The sequence below is a fragment of the Delphinus delphis genome, chromosome 1 (assembly GCF_949987515.2).
Source record: "Delphinus delphis chromosome 1, mDelDel1.2, whole genome shotgun sequence".
In the NCBI taxonomy this organism is placed as follows: domain Eukaryota; kingdom Metazoa; phylum Chordata; class Mammalia; order Artiodactyla; family Delphinidae; genus Delphinus; species Delphinus delphis.
The window spans coordinates 108,856,861-108,881,924 of NC_082683.1; the positions used below are offsets into that span (position 1 = coordinate 108,856,861).

The window sequence follows — 25,064 nt, forward strand, 5'->3', positions numbered from 1 at the left end:
CAAAGGGGCCTGAGCCAGAGAGAGAAAGGACCCAAGGATTTTCAGTTTTTGCCTTTCCCCATTTATTCTAACCATCTGAGCACCTGCCAGGAGCAAAACCAAGCACTAGGGAATTCAGGAAGACTTAAGCCTTACTGGGAGACTTTCACCCATATATTTTGGTTCAAATTGGAGACAAGTGCTATTTCCTTTCCTTTGATGTGGAGGAAATCAGAGAAGGTACATGGTTCCTGTGGCATTGGCTCAAGGGGAGGAGCATCCCAGGAAGCAGAAAACGTAGAGAGTTATACTGGAATAGGGAACCCATCAGAATGCAATGTAAACTGACAAGGCTTAAAGGCCATATTAAAGGAACAGGCTTTCATACACAGTAACAAACTACAGTTAAGAATGAGACACGGGCTTCCCTGGTGGCGCAGTGGTTGCGAGTCCGCCTGCCGATGCAGGGGACACGGGTTCGTGCCCCGGTCTGGGAAGATCCCACATGCCGCGGAGCGGCTGGGCCCGTGAGCCATGGCCACTGAGCCTGTGCGTCCGGAGCCTGTGCTCTGCAACGGGAGAGGCCACAACAGTGAGAGGCCCGCGTACCGCAAAAAAAAAAAAAAAAAAGAATGAGACACTACTCATTTTCCAGAGCAAGAAGTCCTATGAATGATTTCTATCAGGGGACCCCTCAAGAGTAAAGGCTGATAAGAAGGTCCTACTGATAGCACAGGGAACTATATTCAATATCCTGTGATAAACCATAATAGCAAAGAATATATAAAAAAAGAATGTCTATATGTGTATAACTGAGTCACTCTGCTGTACAGCAGAGATTGGCACAACAGTGTAAATCAACTACACTTCAATTAAAAAAATAAATATTCCAAAAAAAAAAAAAGGCGTAAAGGCTGAGGAAACTGGGGACTAACTGGCCTCATGACCCTGTTGTACAGCAGCTCCAATTCCAGGGCCGAGCCTGCTTCACTGAGTGAGTGCAGCCAAGGTCTGAAATGTCATATCAATGGCAGCCCTTCACTGATTCCTGTGGGACTACCCAAGCTACTCAGAGATGCTCCTTCACGGAAGCCTTTCTGCTACTTGGTACTGAGACTTTTCTAAGACAATAAAATTTGAAAATTGTGTCTATGGGAAAATATAGTTACCATGTGTATAGGGGTGGACGTCATTAATTCCTAGATTTAAAAAATCCTGCATATGATAGCCTTACATACTAGTTTTAAGTCTTCTACTTTACCTTGCTGATCTTTAAAAAAAAAAGTTCATTTGTCATCATTCTACCACCCACATTACTTCCAAATACCTTCACAGTTCTCACTGGATCCTCAAAATACTGTCAGAAACGGAGAGATGCTATAAGGAAACAGGCCCCATAAGTTCACAGCAAAGATCTATCCCTAGAACCCATGTTTCTAGAATCCTAGTCTACTCCTTTTAGGTGGGGTCTTAGTGAATGATTAATTCTGAAGTTGCTTTACGGCAAGAATATGATCTGTGCGTGAGAGGGACAGATGTTTCATAGATGGGCCCCTCTGTGTGAGGTGTTTGGCAATTTTCACCAGATTTCAGTTCACAAGATACCCACAGACTCGTTTCCACCTTGTGATTCAACCAGCATTTAGTTTTAAATAATTTTCTTGAGAACTTTATTCAGCAAAGGAACCCCAAATGATTTGAACAGCTCCATGAGCTCCATGGCTGCGTGTGTATACATATATATTATAGATACTATACCAGCAATTTAGAATATTTCCTGAGTCACCTCTCTCCTTGTCTACTTGTATTTTAACCAAAGTTTACTGGGAAATAGTTGGAGCACTGTTTCAAAAACCTTGTCTCCAATAACATATCAGCAGTTGAGGCTGGGAGGCGTATCCTCTTCCCACTTCCTGAGGCTTTTCAATACAATTAGGCTGAGTTTTGCCTTTGCCTCCCGACTCAACTGCAGTCTTTGAGTTCACCACTTAAAAAACTCTCCTTAACCAGTCACCTGATGAGGTGAGTTAGGAGTCTGCAGAATCATCATTTCCAATAACCAAACCCTGGCTGTTTCCCAGCCTCCAAAGGACACAGCCTAGCAGTAGTGTGCTTTGTGAGTGGTCGAGGGGAGCTAGCTGCACACTGAGCAGGCTGGAAGTAGCACAGCAGGACTCAAACACTGGAAGTGGCACAGGGGTGGCAGGGGAGTAGGGGCATGTGTTTGTCTCCCTCCACCCCTCACACTTTCCGGTAGTCCAGTGGAAGGAGCAAATGCATTTGGTCCACAGCAAGCCAGATCGTGTATATAATGAAGGAAGAACTGCACTGATCTCTATCACAGGCTCCTCTCTCCAGGCACCAAATCTTATGCCAAATCCTGCCAAAGACACAAAGACACAAAAAGCTTGAAAGGGCTCAGTCTGAAAGTAAAGCTACAGGAAAGCAGCTGCAGAGAAGTAGTGGTAAGATGGGCTATGGGGAAGAGGCAAGGCCCCTGTTGTCACCCTCATTACTTTCCTGTTGCTACAGATAGATGATAGCTCTACTTACCGCAAAGTGGATGGCTGAGGCAACTGAAGGTGACTTCAGACTAAGTAGTCATCTTCAAGGTTATCATCACCAGACACAGAGGCAGCTTCTATGTAGGCGAAATGAGGATAAAGTCAGACACTGCCCTAATTTAGCAGGCACTGCCACTGAGGCTCAGGGGAAAAAATGGGCTTCTTGGTGCTCGATGACCACCTGGGTTAAGAGGTAAGTCTTAACAACCTCCCTAGTTGGAGAGGCTGATTAAGAAATGGTAACGTCCAGAGATGCTCTAGGGAGAAAATGCTGTTTGTACCTAATAAACTGAGGCAGGACAGGGTATGCGCCATCTCTCCAGGACTCTTCTTGGTCTCAGTGACCGTGCTGCGGAGAGAGACATCTGTTTCTGTGGCCTGAAGGGATGAAAACAAGAGAAAAAGGAAGAATGTGTTTGGCTGGTGGGAAAGGAGAAGCCGCCCCATCATTTTGCTCACAGAATCCGGTTTGGCTGCTGAGGCACACAAGGTCTTCTCTGACCAACTAGTGGAGCAACTCAGAGTCCTTAAGAGAAGAGAACGCTCTACAAACTCTCATGCACGACTAGAAGCCCTCTTGTCTCAAGGCACCAGATTTGCCCCAAAGCAGCACCCTGAATGACTACAATGCTCACTCACCACATTGGGCGACGTTACTGGGACAGCTCTGTTTTCTTCCATGTCTTCAGGAAGCTCAATTGCGTATCCTTTACGAACTAACTCTAACCCAATATCAAGTTTCTGAGAAGAAAGATGAAAAGGGAACGATGTTCTCTCTGAAGGAAGGGCAAATCAGAGGAAATAGGGCAGAAGAGCTAGGATTGATACTTTAAAAAATTCCTTTGGTGGTTCAGTAAGCAGGATCTTATGAGTTAGGAATATCATCAAATAAGGGTTTCTGGGACAGAAAAAGTAAATGAGGCTATAAATACACTGAAGAGACAGTGAGCAACGTGTGAACCCCAGTCTTACCTTCCCATTGCTAGTGTCGTATAAGTGGATCTTGGGCCAAGTTGAGATCCCAGACTGGACGTAGCTAGAGATCTTGGCCACCAGGGGCTTCCACCCAGCACAGTGAGTGAGTCTGTCAAACTCATCCAAAGCTTCCTCTTCCCATTGTTCACCTCATAAAAAATTGTAGAGAGAGCCTAAGAAGGGGTCAGTGCTGACGGGGGTGGGATTATGTCCTGGAGGAAAACCGGAACTACCTTTGTCTACTTCAAAAGGCACCGATGTCTGACTGCCAGGCACGTTTCTGACCGTTGCTTTCTAGCACTGGTGATGAAAAGGCACCTGAGCCCCCAGAACTCAAAAAGCCTGGGAATGTGAGACTCCCTCCCACGTGCTCTATGAAAGTTATTCTATATGGAGGCAAAGTCAATAGGTAATAGGACTAATTTACCTGAGGGGGCTATCCGTGCCAGACTACACTCTATTGCTTGAAATGGAAGGCTTAGGAAGTCACTCCTAAAATGAAAGAAATTCAAATTAGAATCCTAGTGCCAGAAGGGCCTTCTTATATTCCTGGCTTCTAGACAGCAGTTAGCCCTGCAGAAGATGATAATCATCTGAGCACTGTAAAGAGGTTCTCTTCCAACGCCCCCTGGTGATAAGTGCCAACAGCTCACCACCCTACGGCCAGGACTGAGTCAGTAAGTGAGACTCCAGCCTGACTCCAGCCTGTCCCCCACGCTGACCTGAGCACCCTGAGGTCCCTCAGTGGACAATATCCATTATCTCCAAAGTCAACGAAGTAGAGGTCCAGGTTCCCATTCTCCAAGGTGCCAAGGACTCGGGCTCGATACCAGGAACCATTTGTAGGTAAAGGTGCTGCGACAATGTCTCCTACATGCACAGTCAAGTCTTCAGGCTACACAAGGGGATGAGGAGGCAGGAGAGGGCAGAGTTAGGAAGGGGTAGGCCAAAAAGTAAACCGTGGATACCAGAAGGAAGGAAGAACAAGCCGCTGCTCCACAGAAAAGGGAAGAGAATATGTCACAATGAAAAAGATATGCCCGCTTTCCATCAAACCCCTGCCCTGTCCCTATGGCAACTCACCAGACTATTTTCATAGTGCTGGGTCATCTCCCTGACAAGCTTATCCAGTTGCAGGCTGCGGGAGCCAATGATTTGGATCCAGAAGTGGTTAGGATGTTCAGAGGCAGAGACATAGACTTCTAGGAATTCATCAGCATGGAAACTGAAGTCTGGACTGGGGACTAACCACAGGGATAAGCAAGTTAAGCTGCAGAATCATTATTACCTAATATGGTGACCATTACTAGAATCATCTCTGGTTGAAATGGGAAGACTGCATCAGGAGGGTGAGAGGTACAAATACCCAGTGGCTACCACCATTTAAAAATGGCTAGAGTGACAACTAGATGCATCATACAAGAACATCCTGAAGAAAAATACTAAGCTATGTTCTGTTCCTTTCTATGTATCTGAGTAATAAGAGTTCGGTCACATTCTTAGTCATCTGCCACATATTCAAATCAGCCACCAGTTATAATGAAGGGAAATCCCCATATGCTAGCTGCAGCATGGACCAGGGAGAAGATACATGGACAGATGTGGGCCTGTTCCAGATCCCTTTCTACCACTGACTCATTATGTGACCCTGGACAAGTCTATGAACCTCTTAGGGGCCCTGGTCTTCCCTGCCCATCCTAGTACCTATACATAGAAGAAACAGCCCACAGCCTTTTTATTCTTCTTGAATGAGGTAGATTTTTTAAAACAGTAATGATTCAGGAAAAAAACTGGACTCAGTATTTTACTTATTTAAATAAATAGGTCTGGAGGAAGAATACCATGTAATTCAATTATTTGATCTATTACTCACAGACTAGTTTCCTGTGAACTAGCATATTTCTATATTGTTTTCTAAAATTATTAGCTGGTTTGTATTCAGAAAAAAAGTATTTGTGCTTAGTACTAATCCCAAGTAAAATATTGCCAGAAAGTCCTATCTGTGATTAAAGACTTGTAAGTGTAGTCGAGAAAATAGAAATTTTTTTTTATTGTTTCCTATTTTGGGTTATCTAAGCCACTTTTTCTATCTTCCATATGGCTCATGGGTTCCCTCTTTCTTACATACTTTCAAACATGGATGTCTCTGGACTGGTCTGGGCTCCAAACTTCTGAAGGTTGTCATCATTAGGTTTCCTGCAGGAACGTTCTTCTGGTCCTACAACAGACGTGTCGCCACCTCCTCTGCGGGGAGGAACTGCCAGAGGTGCAGCCTGCTCCAAGCTAGTGCCAGTGTTTTTCCATAAAGCTGGCTTTCCAGCCCCAGCTGGCTCTGTCACTTCCTCTCTTCTTACGCTGATTGGCTGCTTCCGTGGGACTCTGGTTTCTGCAGAATGAGCAATTCTCTTCCTAAGTTCTTCATCTTCTGAAACTTTCTCCAGTATCAAATGCTGTGGAAAATAAGACAAGGGATGATATCTACGTGGCCAGATATTGACCTGGGATGGAGTAAAGTGTTCTTCTCACTCTTAGATACAATTCAAATCTATCAGCTACTTGCCTTAGCTGCTGCCACCTCCTTCTGTGTTCCTGAGATTTTTATAAGTCTTGATAGTAGCAATGTCCCCTCTGATTCTTTGTCACAGTTTATTTTGGCTCCCGAGGCCTTACAGATAGAACGAATTGTCTCGCCGCCTCTCCCTGCATTGAATAATACATAAAAACCTGTCCTTCCCTCCTCAGTAACCTGAACTACTAGAGACACCACTGTTTTGTACATACTAGGAGGGGAGAGTCAGTTCTCATTTTCAAACTAAACAGAATGGAAGATAGTGAATGGAAAGCAGGAGCTACTGAAATCTGCACTATACTAAGGGGAATACTGGATTATTTGCTCTATCCATTTTATTTAAATTCTACACATTGGCTAGGTTAATGTGGTCATGTCACTTGCATTTTTTGGCCACTCGGCATACTTTACATCCCCACTTCATTAGAAGATACCCTACACGGTGTGTGAAACACTGGACCAGGAACAGGACATTTCTCTGCCTCTTCCAGCAGCGTAAGGAATGCTCCATGGGAAGGCATAATAGGTGCTTTCTAGAGCACTGTCTTGAAAGATTTGGGATAAAATGAGCATCCTTAGCTTCCCTTTAAAAATCTGAGGTAAATACATTTACCTGAACCCTTCTGGAACCTATTTGTAAGGTTCAGATCATACAACTTCTTGAGATAATGAGTTTTGCTTTACCACTGATTTTACTTCTGTAAAAAAGTAAAGCTCTGGTCTCAATGTCCCTGCCTTTTTTTCTCAGCAAGGTGAAGCGAAGTAGGTCAGGAGAAACCCTTGGGAAGGTGTGAAAGAAAGGCAAAGGTAAACAAAAAAGGAAACAGCAGAGGAAGCTGTCCAGTGGTACCTATGATTCTGCCCACAGATCTCTGGGGAACTGAGAGCTGCTCAGACACTGGGGTACTCTCAGTCAGGATCTGATGAATTGCTGCTTTGGCCTTGCACACCTGAACAGGAAAACCACTGATAAGCAGCACCCGCTCATCTCCTACATCCTCCGTGTCCACATCGATCCGAGCACCTGTCTGTTTTCGTAGCTGCAGAGAAAAGGATATGTGGTAGTACACTCTGGATGAGCTCTCATCTGGGTCAGCTAAGGATACTCTAAACCTAACCCTGGAGGTAGACGGAACTGGACACAGTAATCAGTGAAATCAGGGTGCTATAAGCAGTCCTCAATTACGTGTACTTATGGAAGGAGATTAGAGACAAAGGTAACCCCAAATAGCAGTTAATCCAAAACAGTTTCTCTGTGTTTAGAACACTCTTTCCCCCTAATTTGGATTAGAGAATCAATTATTTTATTTCACTGACATTCCAACTGAACAACAGGAGATGGTAAAAAGAATCAGGGAGCAATTAATTAGTTACTGTCAATTAATGAGAGTTCATAATTCCATAGTAGAAAGGAATGATTCAAGCTATACCAGGCTGAGAATCATCCAATTAAAAATCCCCATTTCAAGTTAAGTCACCCATTCTCTAGGGAGAAGTACTCATCTCTAGAAGGAAAATAGCAGTTACCTAATAAGTTCCTGTATTTTTTCTGTTTAAAATATACATGGTGTGAGTGGGTTTTATTGAATGGGGGCAAAGAAGGGAAAGCAGAATCAATCCCTGGGAAAGCCGTTGCCTGCTCACACAGTTACCTGTTTAATATTGGCTCCTTGCCGGCCAATGATGAGCTTCACAGCCTCCTGGGGGACTCGCATCTCTATCTCGATGTCATCCTCCCCAACAAATGTCAGCCGCTCTTCTGCATAGATCGTCAGATCATACTTAGATAATACCCAAAGCTACTACCTGCCCTCCCCTGAATCTAGCTATCAAAGAGATGTGGATGCAAGAGATAAACTGAGGATTTCAGCCATAAAGAGAAGGAGAAGTAGCATCTGAGTGGGAATTAAAAGGTCCTGAAAGACCAGAAGATGGGCATTCTCTCTGGGCTACTGTTTTCATATGCTAAAACACGGAAAGTCATTTGGTTCTGCAAGGAAGGAGTGATGGATTCTGGGCAAACTACTTCCCCCAAGACACGACTCCTGGAGAAGAATGAAGGCTAGAAGTTGCCTGAGGAGCCCACTAGGTTCAGAATTTCTCTCGTCTGTATGTGAATCATTTCTCTAGGTCCTACTCCCTAGGTCCAACCTGTGGGGAAACTGGACTGGACAGTTAGCCTTCTAACAATAGAAGGAAAATATAAACAAGTGTATGGGTATAAAAGAAGGAGAAAGAAAGAACCCATTGTAGTGCTGGTGTTGCTGAAGGGAAGAGATCAAAAGAATGATAAAATGAGTTCTTTATTTCACAGACTAGCTTCACATTAACATAGAAGAGAAAAAACTTTGTTCCAAAGATCCCTCACAGGGACTTCCCTGGTGGTGCAGTGGTTAAGAATCCACCTGCCAATGCAGGGGATGCGGGTTCGAGCCCTGGTCCGGGAAGATCCCACACGCTGCGGAGTAACTAAGCCCATGTGTCACAACTACTGGAGCCCACGCACCTAGAGCCCATGCTCTGCAACAAGAGAAGCCACCACAATGAGAAGCCCGTGCACCACAACGAAGAGTAGCCCCCGCTCGCCGCAACTAGAGAAAGCCCGCGCGCAGCAACGAAGACCCAATGCAGCCAAAAATAAAAAATAAATGAATTTATTAAAAAAAAAAAAGATCCCTCAGAGAAAGCCAATTACATCCCAACAAATGATACCCAGCCTGGAAGGAAAGTTTTCATTTCAATTTAACAAGGCCAGAACATAGTTTAAACATTTCCGTATGTACAGTCATGGATTCACATACCTCTGCTTTCCCTATATCTGCGGTATAGGATATAGGCAACCACTGCACTGGCTGGGATCCCGAGGCCCAGTGCTATTTTCTGAATAGTGGACAAACTTGTCCAAGAAGTCCGTTCAGTGGACATTTTCTGCTGCCTCCTAAAATAAGCAAATGAAGGAAAAGGAGCTTTCATACAAATTTTATGACAGGTAGAGAATGGGAACACATTACAATATTAAGAAGAATATTACTGCCTAATTTCCCATTTCAAGAGCTTGAGCAGTCTCAAAGTCTACTTCATGTGAAAGTCTCGGTATTTTTTTTTTTTAAAGTTAGCTAAGGGACACATATACATACAACTAAATAGGTTACTTCTTCCTCCCCAATTCCGCCAAAGAGAACTATACACTGATCAGTTTTAAAAGACAAAGGAACAAAAAATGAAATGAATCAAATATTTTTAAAAATTTAGTTTTCATATCAAACTATTTAAAATTCCTTATATGTGCACTTCTATACCTCCTGGTCTTTCCAGAAGCTGTTCTCTCTGCAAGGAATGGCTTTCCAGGCCCAGTTTCAGGCTTTGCTACTTCTACTTTTCTTTCTTGCAAGTGTGGTCTATTTACTATCTGTACTCCGTATTTCTACTTACTCCTCATCTAACAGTGAAATGGGGTTCTCTCCTGTTCCTTCATCAAAACTACAACTTCCCAGGTAATCAACCTAGATGGCACATATAAGCCTTAACTAATCTTACCTCTGTGCCCTCTTTCCCATGGTTCTTCCTGTTTACCTGGAGGAGTCTTCTGAGTTTTGAGCTTGTCTTCCAGTGGCCTCTATCCATTGCTATTGTCAGTCTGCTCTCTTTGGGCAATTTTATTCATACTTGAAGCTTGAACTACTACCTATATGCTAATGAGCCCAATATTGTACCTGAATTGATTCAGAAGCTCATCAAATCTCATTTAGACCACTGCAATGGCCTTCTTGCTGTTAGTCTCTCTCTGACACTGTGTCTTCATTTTGCTGCCTAGCATATATATTTTTTTAATTTATTTATTAAATTAATTTTATTTATTTATTTTTGGCTGTGTTGCGTCTTCGTTGCTGCGCATGGGCTCTCTCTAGTTGCAGTGAGTGGGGGCCACGCCTCGTTGCGGTACACAGGCCTCCCCTCGTTGCAGTATGCGGGCCTCCCATTGCGGTGGCCTCTCCTGTTGCGGAGCACAGGCTCTAGGCGCGAAGGCTTCAGTAGTTACGGCACACAGGCTTCAGTAGTTGTGGCGTGTGGGCTCAGTAGTTGTGGCTCGCGGGCTCTAGAGCGCAGGCTCAGCAGTCGTGGTGCACGGGCCCAGTTGCTCCGCGGCATGTGGGATCCTCCGGGACCAGGGCTCGAACCCATATCCCCTGCATTGGCAGGCGGGTTCTCAACCACTGCGCCACCAGGGGAGCCCTGCCTAGCATATTTCAATATGTCCCTCACTCTATTTCCTTATTCCATGTACTTTCTCACCCTCCCAATTATTTCATACTGCCTCTTCTCAAACCTCTAGTGCTTCCTTCTCCATCCTCCCTCTCAACTGATGTCTTTGCTTCCTATTTCACTAAGAAAGAGAAAATATTAACAAACTTCCAAACTGACCCACCTATCTCCATCTGTGCCTAAATATTCTATCTTCTTTCCTGTAGTCATTGATGAACTATCTCTGCTCCATATAAATGTTGCTCTCCTTCCTTATCCTGCATCATTAATGTTTTCCTCTCTACTGAATCTTTCTATCAGCAGACAAACATGCTATTACTTCTCCTTTCTTAAAGAAAATCCTTTCTCAATTCCACTTACTCCTCTAAATACAATGCATTTCTTCCCTTCCTTTTATAAGAAAACTCAAAGAGCGTCAATACTTCTGTGTTCGATTTCTCTTCTCGAATCCACTCTTACTGCTCTTGTCAAGGTCACCAGTGACTTGGACTTGCTGAATCCAATGATCAATTCTCAGTCCTCCCTTTAGCCCCCACCCCTCCCAGGGTCTGGCACAGCTGGTGACTCCCTCTTCTGACACTTTCTTCCCTTGGCTTCACATCACTCTCTCCTGGTTTTCCTTCTCCCTTTCTGGCTGCTCCATCAGTCTGTTTTGCTGGTTCCCGCTCCTTTTTCTAACCTCTAAACACTGGAGTGCCCCAGGGCTCTGTCCTTTGCCCTCTTTGTTCTACCTCACTTCTCTGGGGATTACATCAAGTCTCAGTCAGTCTTGGCTTTAAACCTCATCTATATGCTGATTTAATCCCCAAATTCACAGATCTAGTTAGAACCATTCCCATGAACTCCAGGTCTGTATATCCAACTGCCTATGAGATGTCTCCATTTGATGTTTAATAGGCATCTCAAACCTAACAGATGCAACACCTAGCTCCTGATCTCACCCTCTTCCTGTAGTCTTTGCCATCTCAGTTAATGGCAACTCCATTCTTTCAGCTCCTCAGGCTAAAAATCTTACTCTTCTTCCCCTCAAACAGCACATCCATCCTGTCAGCAAATCCTATTTGTTCTACTTTCAAATGATCCAGAATCTGACCACTTTTTAACCTCTCCACTGCTATGACCACCATATGCTCTAAACCACCATTATCTCTTGTCTAGATTATTGCAACTGCTTCTTAATTACGTCCCTGCTTTTGCCGTTGTCCAGTTTATTCCCAACACAACAGCTGGAGTAAGTCAAATAATGCTATTCATCTGCTCAAATCCTTCCACAGTTTTCCATTTCACTATGATTAAAAGTCATTCATTATAATAATCTGGAAGGTGTTCACTTTGATTGCCTCCCCATTAGAAAGTTAACTCCCCAAAGGCAGGAATTTTTTTGTTTTGTTTTGTTCCTCAGTACTTAGCACACAGTAGCCACTCAATAAATATTTGGTCAATAATAATTTGTTGAATGAATACACATCCTCTTATTCTTCAGCAATTCTGCTGCCTATATGTAAGCTCAGTGGCATGAAAGTTTCTTTATAATCTCATCTCTGCCTACCATCTTCACAGCCTTATATTCTAAACCTACCCCCTACGAGGGGAACAGGATGTACCCTCTTAAGTATCCTCACTCTGACACGTCACTTCCGTCTTCATAGTCTTACTCCCTAGTCCATCAATACACTTACAACCATTCTGTTTTTCACTTTAATAAATCACACGTGGGCTTCCCTGGTGGCACAGTGGTTGAGGGTCCGCCTGCCGATGCAGGGGACGTGGGTTTGTGCCCTGGTCCGGGAGGATCCCATATGCCGCGGAGTGGCTGGGCCCGTGAGCCATGGCCGCTGGGCCTGCGCGTCCGGAGCCTGTGCTCTGCAACGGGAGAGGCCACAACAGTGAGAGGCCCGCGTACCGCAAAAAAAAAAAAAAGGAGAAAAATAAAAAAATAAATCACATGTGATGAAATAAAATTTCATATTCTAAGGCAAGTCAAGGATAATTTAAACATAAAAAAAAATTTTCTCTGCCCTTTGGTTTCCTCTCTCTACTGTGCATTGTGTATCTGCACCATGCATTGACCAAACCTCCCCACTGGCAGAAGTACCTGCCCAACCATAAAGCGTAACATTCTTGGGGAGCTAGACTCAGAAGCAGCACACTTTTGATCCACCACACTGTCCCCATAATGCTGTTCAGATCATATCTCATATCTGATTTAGGTTACCAAATTAATAATGGCAAATCGTGTCTCAAAGGCCAAACAGCTCCTGTGCAGACAGACAGCCACCTATGGGAATACCAGCTGGGTTTATGTATGCTTGCAAGTACTTAATTGGAAATTAGAGGAAACCCCACCAGGAAATGGCCAAGATTGGGTTCTCTTTTTGCATTCCCAAACTGATTTTTTTGCATGCAGTTAAAGCTGGCAGTCTCCTGTATGTCTGCCTGCAGGGTCTACTGGAAACAGTGGTAAGAGTTTCTCTTTTACAAATTAGGTTAGCAGGGAGAAATATTTGTATAGGGCTAGCTTTTTGAAGCTTTGGATCCTCTGAATTGGAAAAACTTCTAAATTGTTAAAATTTTAGAGAGCTTTCATCTTAAACTATTGTACCCATTTTAATTGATATGCAGAAGCCCCCAAAAGCTCCAAAATTTCAAAATAGCCTCATTGAAAGAATTGTTGTAGAAGGCTAATGAAAGATTAATGGTACCTAAAACTTTAACTACTGCTCCCCTCTATCCTCCTTTTGAGTACTCATTCTAGTAATCCTCTATCTGAATTGCCTTTCTACTCTGAAGACACTATTAAATGGTTACCTTTAGAAACGGGACCACCTGAGGAATGTAAGTTGGTGCAGCCACTATGGAAAACAGTATGGAGGTTCCTCAGAAAACTAAAAATAGCATTACCATATGATCCAGCAATCCCACTCCTGGGCATGTACCCAGACAAAACTATAATTCAAAAAGATACTTGCATCATCCCTATGTTCATAGCAGCACTATTCACAATACCCAGGACATGGAAATAACCTAAATGTCCGTCGACAGATGAATGGATAAAGAAGATATGGTACATATATACAATGGAATACAACTCAGCCGTAAAAAAGAACGAAATAATGCTATCTGCAGCAACATGGACAGACCGAGAGATTATCATACTAAGTGAAGTAAGTCAGAAACACAAAGACAAATACCATATGATATCACTTACATGTGGAATCTAAAATATGGCACAAATGAACATATCTACAAAACAGAAACAGACTCACAGACATAGAGATCAGACTCACGGTTGCCAAGGCCAGGAGAGAGAGGGAGGGAAAGGGATGGGCTGGGAATTTGGGGCTGGTAGATGCAAACTATTACATTTAGAATGGATAAACAATGTCTTCTGGGATAAACCATAATGGAAAAGAATATTAAAAAAAGAATATATATGTGTAAAGCTGAGCCACTTTGCTGTACAGTAGAGATAGGCACAACACTGTAAATCAACTATACTTCAAAAAAAAAAAAAAGAAAAAGAAATGGGACCATCTGAGGCTGCAGGCCATAGTTAAAGAATTTCTTAAACCCAGGAAGGATCCTCAAAAGTGTTTGTAAATGGATTACCAAGATGGGAGGCCACCGGTCTGACTAAACTGACCATAGCTGATATTCAGAGCCTGATAGGAATTTTACTGGGGGGGTCCTTGTCCCCTAAGCTAAATGAGGGAACGTAAAATTCCAACAGAGGTGAATGGGTATGTCAGTCCTTTCATTGAGGTAGCCACCCAATTCTTTGAGGAATTAAAAACAACTGTCCTTGTTTTAAAATTCTACTCTTTACAGGAACAGAGATGTGGCTCCAGAAACAATACAAAACCCACCAAACCTTTCACCACTCCCCAGCCTCACCTATTAAGAGGCTTGTTTCTTTTTAAATTAATTTTTTATTTATTTTTGACTGCATTGGGTCTTCATTGCTGTGCGTGGGCTTTCTCTAGTTGCAGCAAGTGAGGGCTACTCTTCGTTGTGGTGCACGGGCTTCTCATTGCAGTGGCTTCTCTTGCTGCGGAGCACAGGCTCTAGGCACGTGAGCTTCAGTAGTTGTGGTTTGCGGGCTTCAACAGTTGTGGCTTGTGGGCTCTAGAGCGCAGGCTCAGTAGCTGTGGCGCACAGGCTTAGTTGCTCCGCGGCATGTTGGATCTTCCCGGACCAGGGCTCGAACCTGTGTCCCCTGCACTGGCAGGTGGATTCTTAACCACTGCACCACCAGGGAATTCCCGAGGCTTGTAAGTATTGAAAAACAAAATTCTAGCCTTTAAGGAACAAAGTCCTCCTAGGAGGAACTTGCCTTTCTCCTCCTATGCCTTTGAGATGCAAATATTCTATTTGATCTTCTCCAGGAACTCTTACCTGGACCATCTTTTTTTTTTTTTTTTTTCTTCTTTTTTTGGCTGGGCTGCTGTGGCTTGTGGGATCTTAGTTCCCTGACCAGGGATCGAATGGGGTCCCCTGCAATGGAAGCGCAGACCGCCAGGGAATTCCCCGGACCATCTTTTTAAAACACAAATTTCACGCAAATCAAAACTGCAATTATGTACTACCTCACACTGTGCAGAATGGCCATCATTAAAAAGTCTAAAGGGTGTTGGGGAGACAAGATGGTGGAACAAAGGGACTTGAGCTTACCTCATCTCACAAGAACACCAAAATCACAACTAACTGCTGAACAACCATCTACAAAAAAGATTCAAACCTACCAAAAAGATATTCTACATCCAAAGACAAAGAAGAAGCCACAATGAGATGGTAGAAGGGATGCTTTCGCGATAGAATCAAATCCCATACCCACCAGGTGGGCAACCCACAAACTGGAAGATAATTATATCGTACAGGTTCTCCCACAGGAGTGAGAGTTCTGAGCCCCATGTCAGGTTCCCCAGCCTGTGGGCATGGCATCAAGAGGAGCCCCTAGTGCATTTGGCTATGTCAGTGGAGCTTGAGTGCAGGAGCTCCACAGGAATGGGGGAAGCAGAGACAATACTCTTGGAGGGCACACACAAGGTTTCACATGCACTGGGACCCAGGGCAAAGCAGTGACTCCACAGGAGCCTGGGCCAGACCTACCTGTGGGTCTTGGAGGGTCTCCTGGGGAGGCAGTGGTTGGCTGTGGCTGACTATGGGGGCAAGGACACTGTTGGCAGAGGCCCCAGTGAATATTCATCATTGTGAACTCTCCCAGAGGTCACCATTTTGGCATTGAAACCTGGCCCCATCCCATAGCCTGCAGGCTCCAGTGCTAGGACGCCTCAGGCCAAAACACTAACAGGATGGGAGCACAGCCCCACCCATCAGCAGATAGGCTGCCTGAAGTCGTCCTGATCCCACAGCCACCTCTAAACACACTCCTTGACATGGCCCTGCTCACCAAAGGGACAAGACCCAGCTCCATCCACCAATGGGCAGGCACCAGTCCCTCCCACCAGGAAGCCTGCACAAGCCCCTGGACCAACCTCACCCACCGGGGGACAGACACCAGAAGCAAGAGGAGCTATAATCCTGCAGCCTGAGGAACAGAGGCCAAACACAGAAAGTTAGACAAAAGAGAGTAATGATAGTAAAGATGATCCACAATCTTGGAAAAAGAAGGGAGGCAGAGACCAAGAAGATACATAAAACATTTAACAAAGAGCTAGAAAATTTAAAGAACAAACAGAGATGAACAATTACTGAAATGAAAAATACACTAGAAGGAATCAATAGCAGAATAAATGAGGCAGAAGAATGAATAAGTGAGCTGGAAGACAGATTGGTGGAAATCACTGCCACAGAACAGAAAAAAGAAAAAAAGTGAAAAGAAATGAGGACAGTCTAAGAGACCTCTGGGACAACGTTAAATGCACCAACATTGACATTACAGGGGTCCCAGAAGGAGAAAAAAAGAGAGAGAGGGACTGAGAAAATATCTGAAGAGATAATAACCAAAAACTCCCCTAACATGGGAAAGGAAACACACAAGTCCAGGAAGCCTAGACAGTCCCATATAGGATAAACCCAAGGAGGAACACACCAAGACACATAGTAACCAGACTGACAAAAATTAAAGACAAAGAGAAAATATTAAAACCAACAAGAAAAAAGCAACAAATAACATACAAGGGAATCCCCATAAGGTTATCAGCTGATTTTTCAGCAGAAACCCTGCAGGCCAGAAGGGAGTGGCACGATATATTTAATGTGATAAAAGGAAAAACCTACAACCAAGAATACTCTACCCAGCAAGGCTCTTTTCAGATTTGGAGAAATCAAAAGCTTTATGGACAAGCAAAAGCTAAAAGAATTCAGCACCACCAAACCAGCTTTACAACATATGCTAAAGGAACTTCTCTAGGCGGAAAAGAAAAGGCCATAACTAGAAACAAGAAAATTATGAATGGGAAAGCTCACTGGTAAAGGCAAACATACAGTAAATGTAGGAAATCATCCACACACAAATATGATACCAAAACCAGCAATCGTGAGAAGAGGAAAGTACAAAAGCAGGATATTGGAAATGCATTTGAAATTAAGAAACCAGCAACTTACAACAATCTTGTATATATATATATATATATATATATATATATATATAGACTGCTATATCAAAATCTTATGGTAACCACAAACCAATAATCTACAATAGACACACACACACACACACACACACACACACACACACACACACAAAAGAAAGCAATCAAAACACAACACTAATGATAGTCATTAAATTACGAGAGGAGAACAAAAGAGGAAAGAAAGAAAAAAGACCTACAAAAACAAATCCAAAACAATTAACAAAATGGGAATAAGAACAAACATATCAATAATTACTTTAAATGTAAATGGATGAAATGCTCCAACCAAAAGACATAGACTGGCTGAATGGATACAAAAACAAGACCCGTATATGTGCTGTCTACGATAGACCCACTTCAGATCTCGGGACATGTACAGACTGAAAGTGAGGGAATGAAAAAGGGTATTCCATGTAAATGGAAATCAAAAGAAAGCTGGAGTAGCCAATATGCATATCAGACAAAACTGACTTTAAAATAAAGACTTAAAGAGACAAAGAAGGACAGTACATAATGATCAAGGAATCAATCCAAGGAGAAGATATAACAATTGTAAATATATATGCACCCAACATAAGAGCCCTTCAATATATGAAGCAAATGTTAAGAGACATAAAAGGAGAAATCGACAGTAATACTCTAATAGTAGGGGACTTTAACAACTCACTTATATCAATAGACAGATCATCCAGACAAAAAATCAATAAGGAAACACAGGCCTTAAATGATACATTAGATCAGATGGACTTAATTGATATTTATAGAACATTCCATCTGAAAGCAGCAGAATACACATTCTTCTCAAGTGTACATGGAACATTCTCCAGGATAGATCACATACTGGGCCACAAAGCAAGCCCCAGTAAATTTAAGAAAACTGAAATCGTATCAAGCATCTTTTCCAACCACAACAATCACAACGCTATGAGATTAGAAATCAGCTACAAGAAAAAAAAAACTGTAAATAACAAACAAGTGGAGGCTAAACAATATGTTACTAAACAACCAATGGATCACTGAAGAAATCAAAGAGGTAATCAAAAAATACCTAGAGACAAATGAAAATGAAAACACGATGCTCCAAAATCGGGACACAGCAAAAGCAGTTCTAAGACAGAAGTTTATAGCAATACAATCCTACCTCAGGAAACAAGAAAAATCTCAAACAACCTAACCTTACACCTAGCAACTAGAGAAAGAAGAACAAAACCCAAAGTTAGTAGAAGGAGAGAAATCATAAAAATCAGGGCAGAAATAAATGAAAGAGAGATGAACAGAAAAGATCAATGAAACTAAAAGCTGGTTCTTTGAAAAGATAAACAAAATTGATAAACCTTTAGCCAGACTCATCAAGAAAAAAAGGTAGAGAGCTCAAATCAATAAAATTAGAAATGAAAAAAGTTACAACTGACACCACAGAAATACAAAGTATCATAAGAGACTACTACAAGCAACCATATGCCAACACACGGACAACCTAGAAGAAATGGACAAATTCTTAGAAAGGTATAGTCTTCCAAGTATGAACCAGGAAGAAATAGAAAATATGAACAGACCAATTACCAGTACTGAAATTGAATCAGTAATTTAAAAACTTTCAATGAACAAAGTCCAGGACCACATGGCTTCACAGGCAAATTCTATCAAACATTTAGAGTTAAGACCTATCCTTCTGAAACTATTCCAAAAAATGCAGAGGAAGGAACACTCCAAACTCATTCTATGAGGCCACCATCACCCTGATACCAAAGCCAGACATAGCTACCACAAAAAAAGAAAATGACAGACCAGTATCACTGATGAACATAGATGCAAAAATTCTCAACAAAATACTAGCAAACTGAATCCAACAATACATTAAAAGGACCATACACCATGATCAAGTGGGATTTATTCCAAGGATGCAAGGATTTTTCAATATCTGCAAATTGTTCAGTATGATACACCACATTAACAAATGGAAGACTAAAAACCATATGATCCACCTAGAAGGGTGGGATAGGGAGGGTGGGAGGGAGACGAAAGAGGGAGGGGATATGGGGATATATGTATATGTATAGCTGATTCACTTTGTTATAAAGCAGAAACTAACACCATTGTAAAGCAATTATACTCCAGTAAAGATGTTAAAAAAAAACCCAACATATGATCATCTCAAAAAGAAGCACAAAACGCTTCTGATAAAATTAAACACCCATTTATGATAAAAACTCTCCAGAAACTGGGCATAGAGGGAAACTACCTCAACATAATAAAGGCCATATGTGACAAACCCATAGCTAACATCGTAATAAATGGTGAAAAGCTGAAAGCATTTCCTCTAAGATCAGGAACAAGACAAGGGATGTCCGCTCTTGTCACTTTTATTCAACATAGTTCTGGAAGTCCTAGCCATGGCAATCAGAGAAAAAAAAGAAATAAAAGAAATCCAAATTTGGGACTTCCCTGGTGGCGCAGTGGTTAAGAACCCACTGCCAATGCAGGGGACACGGGTTTGATCCCTTGTCCAGGAGGATCCCACATGCCGTGGAGCAACTAAGCCCATGCATCACAACTACTGAGCCTGTGCTCTAGAGCCCGAAAGCCAAAACTACTCAGCCCGTGTGCCACAACTACTGAAGCCCGCGAGCCTAGAGCCCATGCTCTGCAACAGGATACGCCACCGCAATGAGAAGCCTGCGCGCTACAGTGCAGAGCAGCCCCTGCTCGTCTCAACTAGAGAAAGTCCGTATGCAGCAATGAAGACCCAATGCAGCCAAAAATAAGTAAAAAATAAATAAATAAAACATTAAAAAAAAAAGAAATCCAAGTTGGAAAAGAAGTAAAACTGTCACTGTTTGCAGATGCCATGATACTATACATAGAAAATCCTAAAGATGCTACCCAAAAACTACTAGAGCTCATCAATGAATTCAGTAAAGTTGCAGGATACAAAATTAATACACAGAAATCTCTTGCATTTCTATATACTAGTAATGAAAGATCAGAAAGAGAAATTAAGGAAACAATCCCATTTACCATCACATCAAAAAGAATAAAATACTTAGGAATAAACCTAAGGAGGCAAAAGACCTGTAGTCTGAAAACTATAAGATGCTGATGAAAGAAATCAAGGATGACACAAACAGATGGAAAAATATACCATGTTCTTGGATTGGAAAAATCAATATTGTCAAAATGACTATACTGCCTAAAGCGATCTACAGATTCAATGTAATCCCTATCAAATTACCAATGGCATTTTTCACTAGAGCAAAAAAATTTTAAATTTGTATGGAAACACAAAAGACCCCGAATAGCCAAAGCAATCCTAAGAAAGAAAAAGGAGCTGGAGGAATCAGGACCCCTGACTTCAGACTATACTACAAACAGCTCATGCAGCTCAATATCAAAAAAACAAACATCCCAATCAAAAAATGGGCAGAAGATCTAAATAGGCATTTCTCCAAAGACATACAGATGGCCAAAAGGCACATGAAAAGATGCTCAACATTGTTAATTATTAGAGAAATGCAAATCAAAACTACAATGAGGTATCACCTCACACTGGTCAGAATGGCTATCATCACAAAGTCTACAAACAATAAATGCTGGAGAGGGTGTGGAGAAAAGGGAACCCTCCTACACTGCTATTGGAAATGTAAATTGGTATAACCACTATGGAGAACAGTATGGGGGTTCCTAAAAAACTAAAAACAGAACTACTATATGACCCAGCAATCCCACTCCTGGACATATATCAGGAGAAAACCATACTTCAAAAAGATACAGGCAGCACTATTCACAATAGCCAAGACACAGAAACAACCTAAATGTCCATCGACAGATGAGTGAAGATGTGGTACATATACACAATGGAATACTGCTCAGCCATAAAAAAGAATGAAATAATGCCATTTGCAGCAACATAGATGGACCTAGAGATCATCATACTAAGTAAAGACAGTCAGAAAGAGAAAGACAAATAACATATGATATCACTTAAATGTGGAATCCAAAATATGACACGAGCTTATGTACAAAACAGAAACAGACTCAGACTTCGAAAACAAACCTATGGTTACCAAGGGGGAAAGCAGATAGTGGAGGGATAAATTGGGAGTTTGGGATTAGCAGATACAAGCTACTATATGTAAAATAGATAAACAAGGTCCTACTGTATAGCACAGGGAACTATATTCAATATCCTATAATAAATTATAATGGAAAATATGAAAAAAGAATATGTGTACATATGTATAGCTGAATCACTTTGCTGTACACCAGAAACTAACACAACATTGTAAATCAACTATACTTCAATTAAAAAAAAAAAGATAAAATGCAAGTTTCAGGAAGGGTGTAGGTAATTTGGAACTTGTCAATGACAAAATCTTAACTGTGTCTCCATAAGTATTAGTAAAAAGGTTTAGCCATCTAAACAGGTGACTTTGATTTGTTCCATGTGCCAGAAACCCAATTTGAATCCAACAGCTTGTTACTGATGGGTTTAATATTTTTGTCGCTGATTCATGGTTGAAATTTTGGAATGAAAACTATGGGGTATCTGTTTCTATCTATCTATGTGTGTTGTAGATGTGTTGTACTGCCAAAATTAATTTGTACAAGAACTCTATTTAACTGGCTTAAAGAAAATTAAGCACTTATATAAATACTTAGAAATAAAAAAGAAACTGGCCGGAAGGAATTTCGGATTCACATGATCTTGTAAGCAGATAGGGTAAGAGGTCCCCAGGCATGGTTTTCTGGACAGTAGAGAAGCCATTTTTGGCCCAAGTCATTATGTGATCCAAGCCTGGCCACAATGCTTGTCATTGAACAGGTCTCAGTAATTAATGATTTTAAGGGAACAAAAGAATGCAGAAACAATGACTTTTCAGGCAAGAGAAGTAATGATGGCAAAGATAATATATCAGTTGTAAAGACTCCTGGTTCTGTTTCAGTGGTAAAGATTAGCCTGAAGCACTGAACCACCAGATCAACTGGCACCTAAGGGATGATGATGTTGACTTTTTCTGACCCTCCCGACTTCAATCAACTAAAGCTTGGACTCTCAACCACCCAAACCCCTTCATGAATATGCATGTACCCTTACTTAAAACTTCCCCTATTTTGCTATTTGGGGAGACACTGCTTTAGAAAAGATCCTCAGTGTTCTCCTCACTTGCTGCAAGAAATAAATCCTTCCTTCTCCCGATCTTTGGCTTGGTTGTGTTTTTTGGCTTGACAGCCACCAAGAGGTGAACTCAGTTTTCCGGTAACAATCTGGGAAATATTCAGTATTGAATTAATATCAGGTATTAAAGTTAGCTTAAGCTTGTTGGTTTAATTAACAATATATACCTTTAGAATCATCAACATTAAGTATAATACCTTTATTGTACCTAGGTTTACTGGAAATCAAACAAGACCTTATTATATCTGTTGCAAAGTTTGCTGGCAAGAATATAACTTGATATGATGAAACTTTTAAGTAAATAAAACAGACGTAAATGAGATAAGAACTTTTAGGTAAACTCTTTAGGAATAATTATCTTTGGGAATGTCTATTTAAAATACTCTCTAGATTTCGATAATTTGAAACTTTAGAGTTTTGCTAAATTAAGTTAAATGATGTAAGTCTACTGAATAGATAACTCCCAAATAAAATGAGATACTGAAGCATTAGTTACTGAACACAGACTTCCTTTTACAAAGAAACTAAAGATATCTGAAACTATTTAATATGTTTGGTGCCACACTAAGACACTTACTATAAAAAAAAGCACGTGTTTTCTGGAAACCATAAATACTATTTATAAGCTTGCTAATCTACAGAATGCTAATGTAAAAGACAGTTAATAATTGCTTACTTCTTAGTTTTCATTAAAAATTAGGGTTTAAAGAGCTGAGATTTCTAATTAATATACGTAATTTAAGCTACTAGAATAAGCAAAACATTTCAGTATACAAGGAAAGAGGAGTGTTTCCAGGAAAAAGAAGGTATGAGGAATGGAAATACATTCCTGTATTTGCCTTTGAGATCTTTGTCACTTTGATTCAGTGAATAAGTATTGTTCCACAGTGACCTATGATCCTACTTGACCAAGTGTTTTAAAACTTTTTGATATTTCTGACAAACTTCGCAGAAGATCAAATTCTAAAGAAAGTTCGTCTGACCTCTAGCTAACTTTGAGGTTTTCCAAAGGGTCCCTGGAACACCTCAAAATGTATTTCTCTCCATCTCAGAGAGAGGACAGAATGACCCTAGTATGACCCGCTATACTGAATTGGGTTTCATTGCTACTGGTTTCCATAGTACACCAACCATTCCTTCATAACACATGCATTGCTTGTAATTCTTGATTAATGGCTATGTCTGTAGTGAGAATGAACTGAAAGCAGCAACAGCAGGTGTAGGGAGACCAATTCAGAGGCTAGTCCAGGTGTCAGTGATAGAGATGGAAAGAAGTAGACAGACAGTTCAGAGAGTTTTCAAAGGTAGAACACACAAGACCCAGCAATTGATTTATGGAAAGGTTAGAGGGTGAGCCAAGGAGCTGGCTACCAGGTTTCTCATTTGAGTAGATGGTAGCATTTGAGATAGAATACTGATGTTTTGGTGGTGGAGGGAGTGTGGGTGGCAGGAAGATGAATGTCCATGACAAGGATGAATTTATCGGGTGACTTCTATTTGAACCAAAACCTAAATTTTACTAACATCTCTTCAAATATTACAAATGAACTCTGTGCTAATTTTGTTATCAGCTGATGTCTCACAAAAAATCTACTTGATTAATATTAATCAAGTATAGTTTTGTTTACAATTTACATATCCTTTCATATTGTTAAGTTTCTCTTAAGAAAAATAAAAGTGGGAAATATGATGAAAATGGGAATAACTGTATAGTACCAAATGCTAGCTTATGTTTGATTTTATTACTGCAAATTGAATGTGAAGAAGAGACTAGAACTTAAGAGCACAGCTCCTAGGGGAAACCAGGTAAAGAGGAGACATGTGGGTCATTTCAAGGTTGAGAAATATGGCTAGACAACGCTTTTCAGAAAAAGCTAACTTTGAAGTTTCCTGACATTTGTATTAAACAGTTGCTAACAACTATCTGATATGCATTTCAAAACACAAAGTGAGCTCCATGGGGGTAAGGATCTATCACTCCAGTATCTCCTAACAACCAGAACTTACAAAGTACCTAAAACATGGTGATCGGCTTGTTGAACTGAAGCAGCTCATTCGATTTTCTCATCCTTGCCACATTTATTTTTAAAGCAGTGCGTGAAAAAAGCCTCCACCCACTTCTCGCAAGCTGAGAAAAAGAGTAGCTCTGACATGGGAGTCTTGAGCCAAAACCCACGATTCTATCTGTATTAAGAACTAAAGAGGGAAGTTGGAAAAACAAACAAAACCCCCTTACTCTGATGACTGTAAATAGTCATCCTATCAGAGATAATTAAAGAAAAATCTGTGGAAAATAAAAGGCAAACTGATAAACTGACGGTGATTGGCTTGGGGCAAACCCTCCCGCACTGGTGCAAGGGTCCGTCTTGGCTTAATCCCAGGACGAGCGCATTTCCCCTGGATACGGTTACTAGCCTCGGGGTGGGGTAAAGCTTTCCCCACACCCTCGCCTCGTCCGGGGTCGCCTCCCTTCCCCAAGCCCCACATTTCCGCCTCCTTGTTGCCACTGGCGCCCCTGGCCCAGCCTCCCTCACTCCCCAAACCTCCGCTCCCGGTCCCCGCCTTTACTGCTCCTCGAGTCAGCCGTCGCGCGCTTCGCCTCACACCTCAAGCCAGACGCCGTCGCCTCCTCTCACTCGCACCGCCACTCGGAACCCCGCGGTCCTAGCTTCAGCCGCCACTTCCCCGCCCCCGCAGCCCGTCCGCACCAATCAATGCCCGGCTCGCAGCCTGACCAATCAGTCTTCCCCCCCATAACCAATCCTCGCGGGGGCTGCCCCTGAGCGACGGCGCTGCTGCGTGCTGCTACCCAATTACCCGGATGGAATTCAAAGCCGGCCCACCAGGTCAGCCAATAGGCTCCAGGGAAAGCCGACATCGTTAATTGAGATTGCACCTGCTGAGTATTAAACAGCCAATTAGAGGCTCGCGTAGTACTCCCT

General features: G+C 41.9%; 1 protein-coding gene across 1 annotated transcript; it reads right to left on the reverse strand.

Annotated features, from left to right (window-relative positions):
• Nucleotides 1-1,667: 1,667 nt before the first annotated feature.
• On the reverse strand, nt 1,668-24,670 carry TDRKH (tudor and KH domain containing). Its single transcript, XM_060007285.1, has 13 exons — nt 24,666-24,670; nt 7,740-7,846; nt 6,938-7,127; nt 6,079-6,218; nt 5,647-5,968; nt 4,602-4,762; nt 4,241-4,413; nt 3,946-4,010; nt 3,516-3,667; nt 3,183-3,284; nt 2,825-2,921; nt 2,533-2,620; nt 1,668-2,359 (listed from the first exon to the last, which is right to left on the reverse strand). Exons 2-12 carry the CDS (start codon nt 7,800-7,802, stop codon nt 2,568-2,570), a joined length of 1,518 nt encoding a protein of 505 aa, XP_059863268.1. The 5' UTR covers nt 7,803-7,846; nt 24,666-24,670; the 3' UTR covers nt 1,668-2,359; nt 2,533-2,567.
• Nucleotides 24,671-25,064: the final 394 nt, after the last annotated feature.

Coding starts and splice junctions, on each gene's coding strand:
- TDRKH (XM_060007285.1), bottom strand. CDS start 7,802: ATGCGAGTCCCCCAGGAGGCTGTGAAGCTCATCATTGGCCGGCAAGGA. Junction 6,219..6,937: donor ATCTGTGGGCAGAATCATAG/GTACCACTGGAC, acceptor TATTCAATGCAG/GGAGAGGCGGCGAGACAATT. Junction 3,668..3,945: donor GGCACGGATAGCCCCCTCAG/GTAAATTAGTCC, acceptor ATTTTTTATGAG/GTGAACAATGGGAAGAGGAA.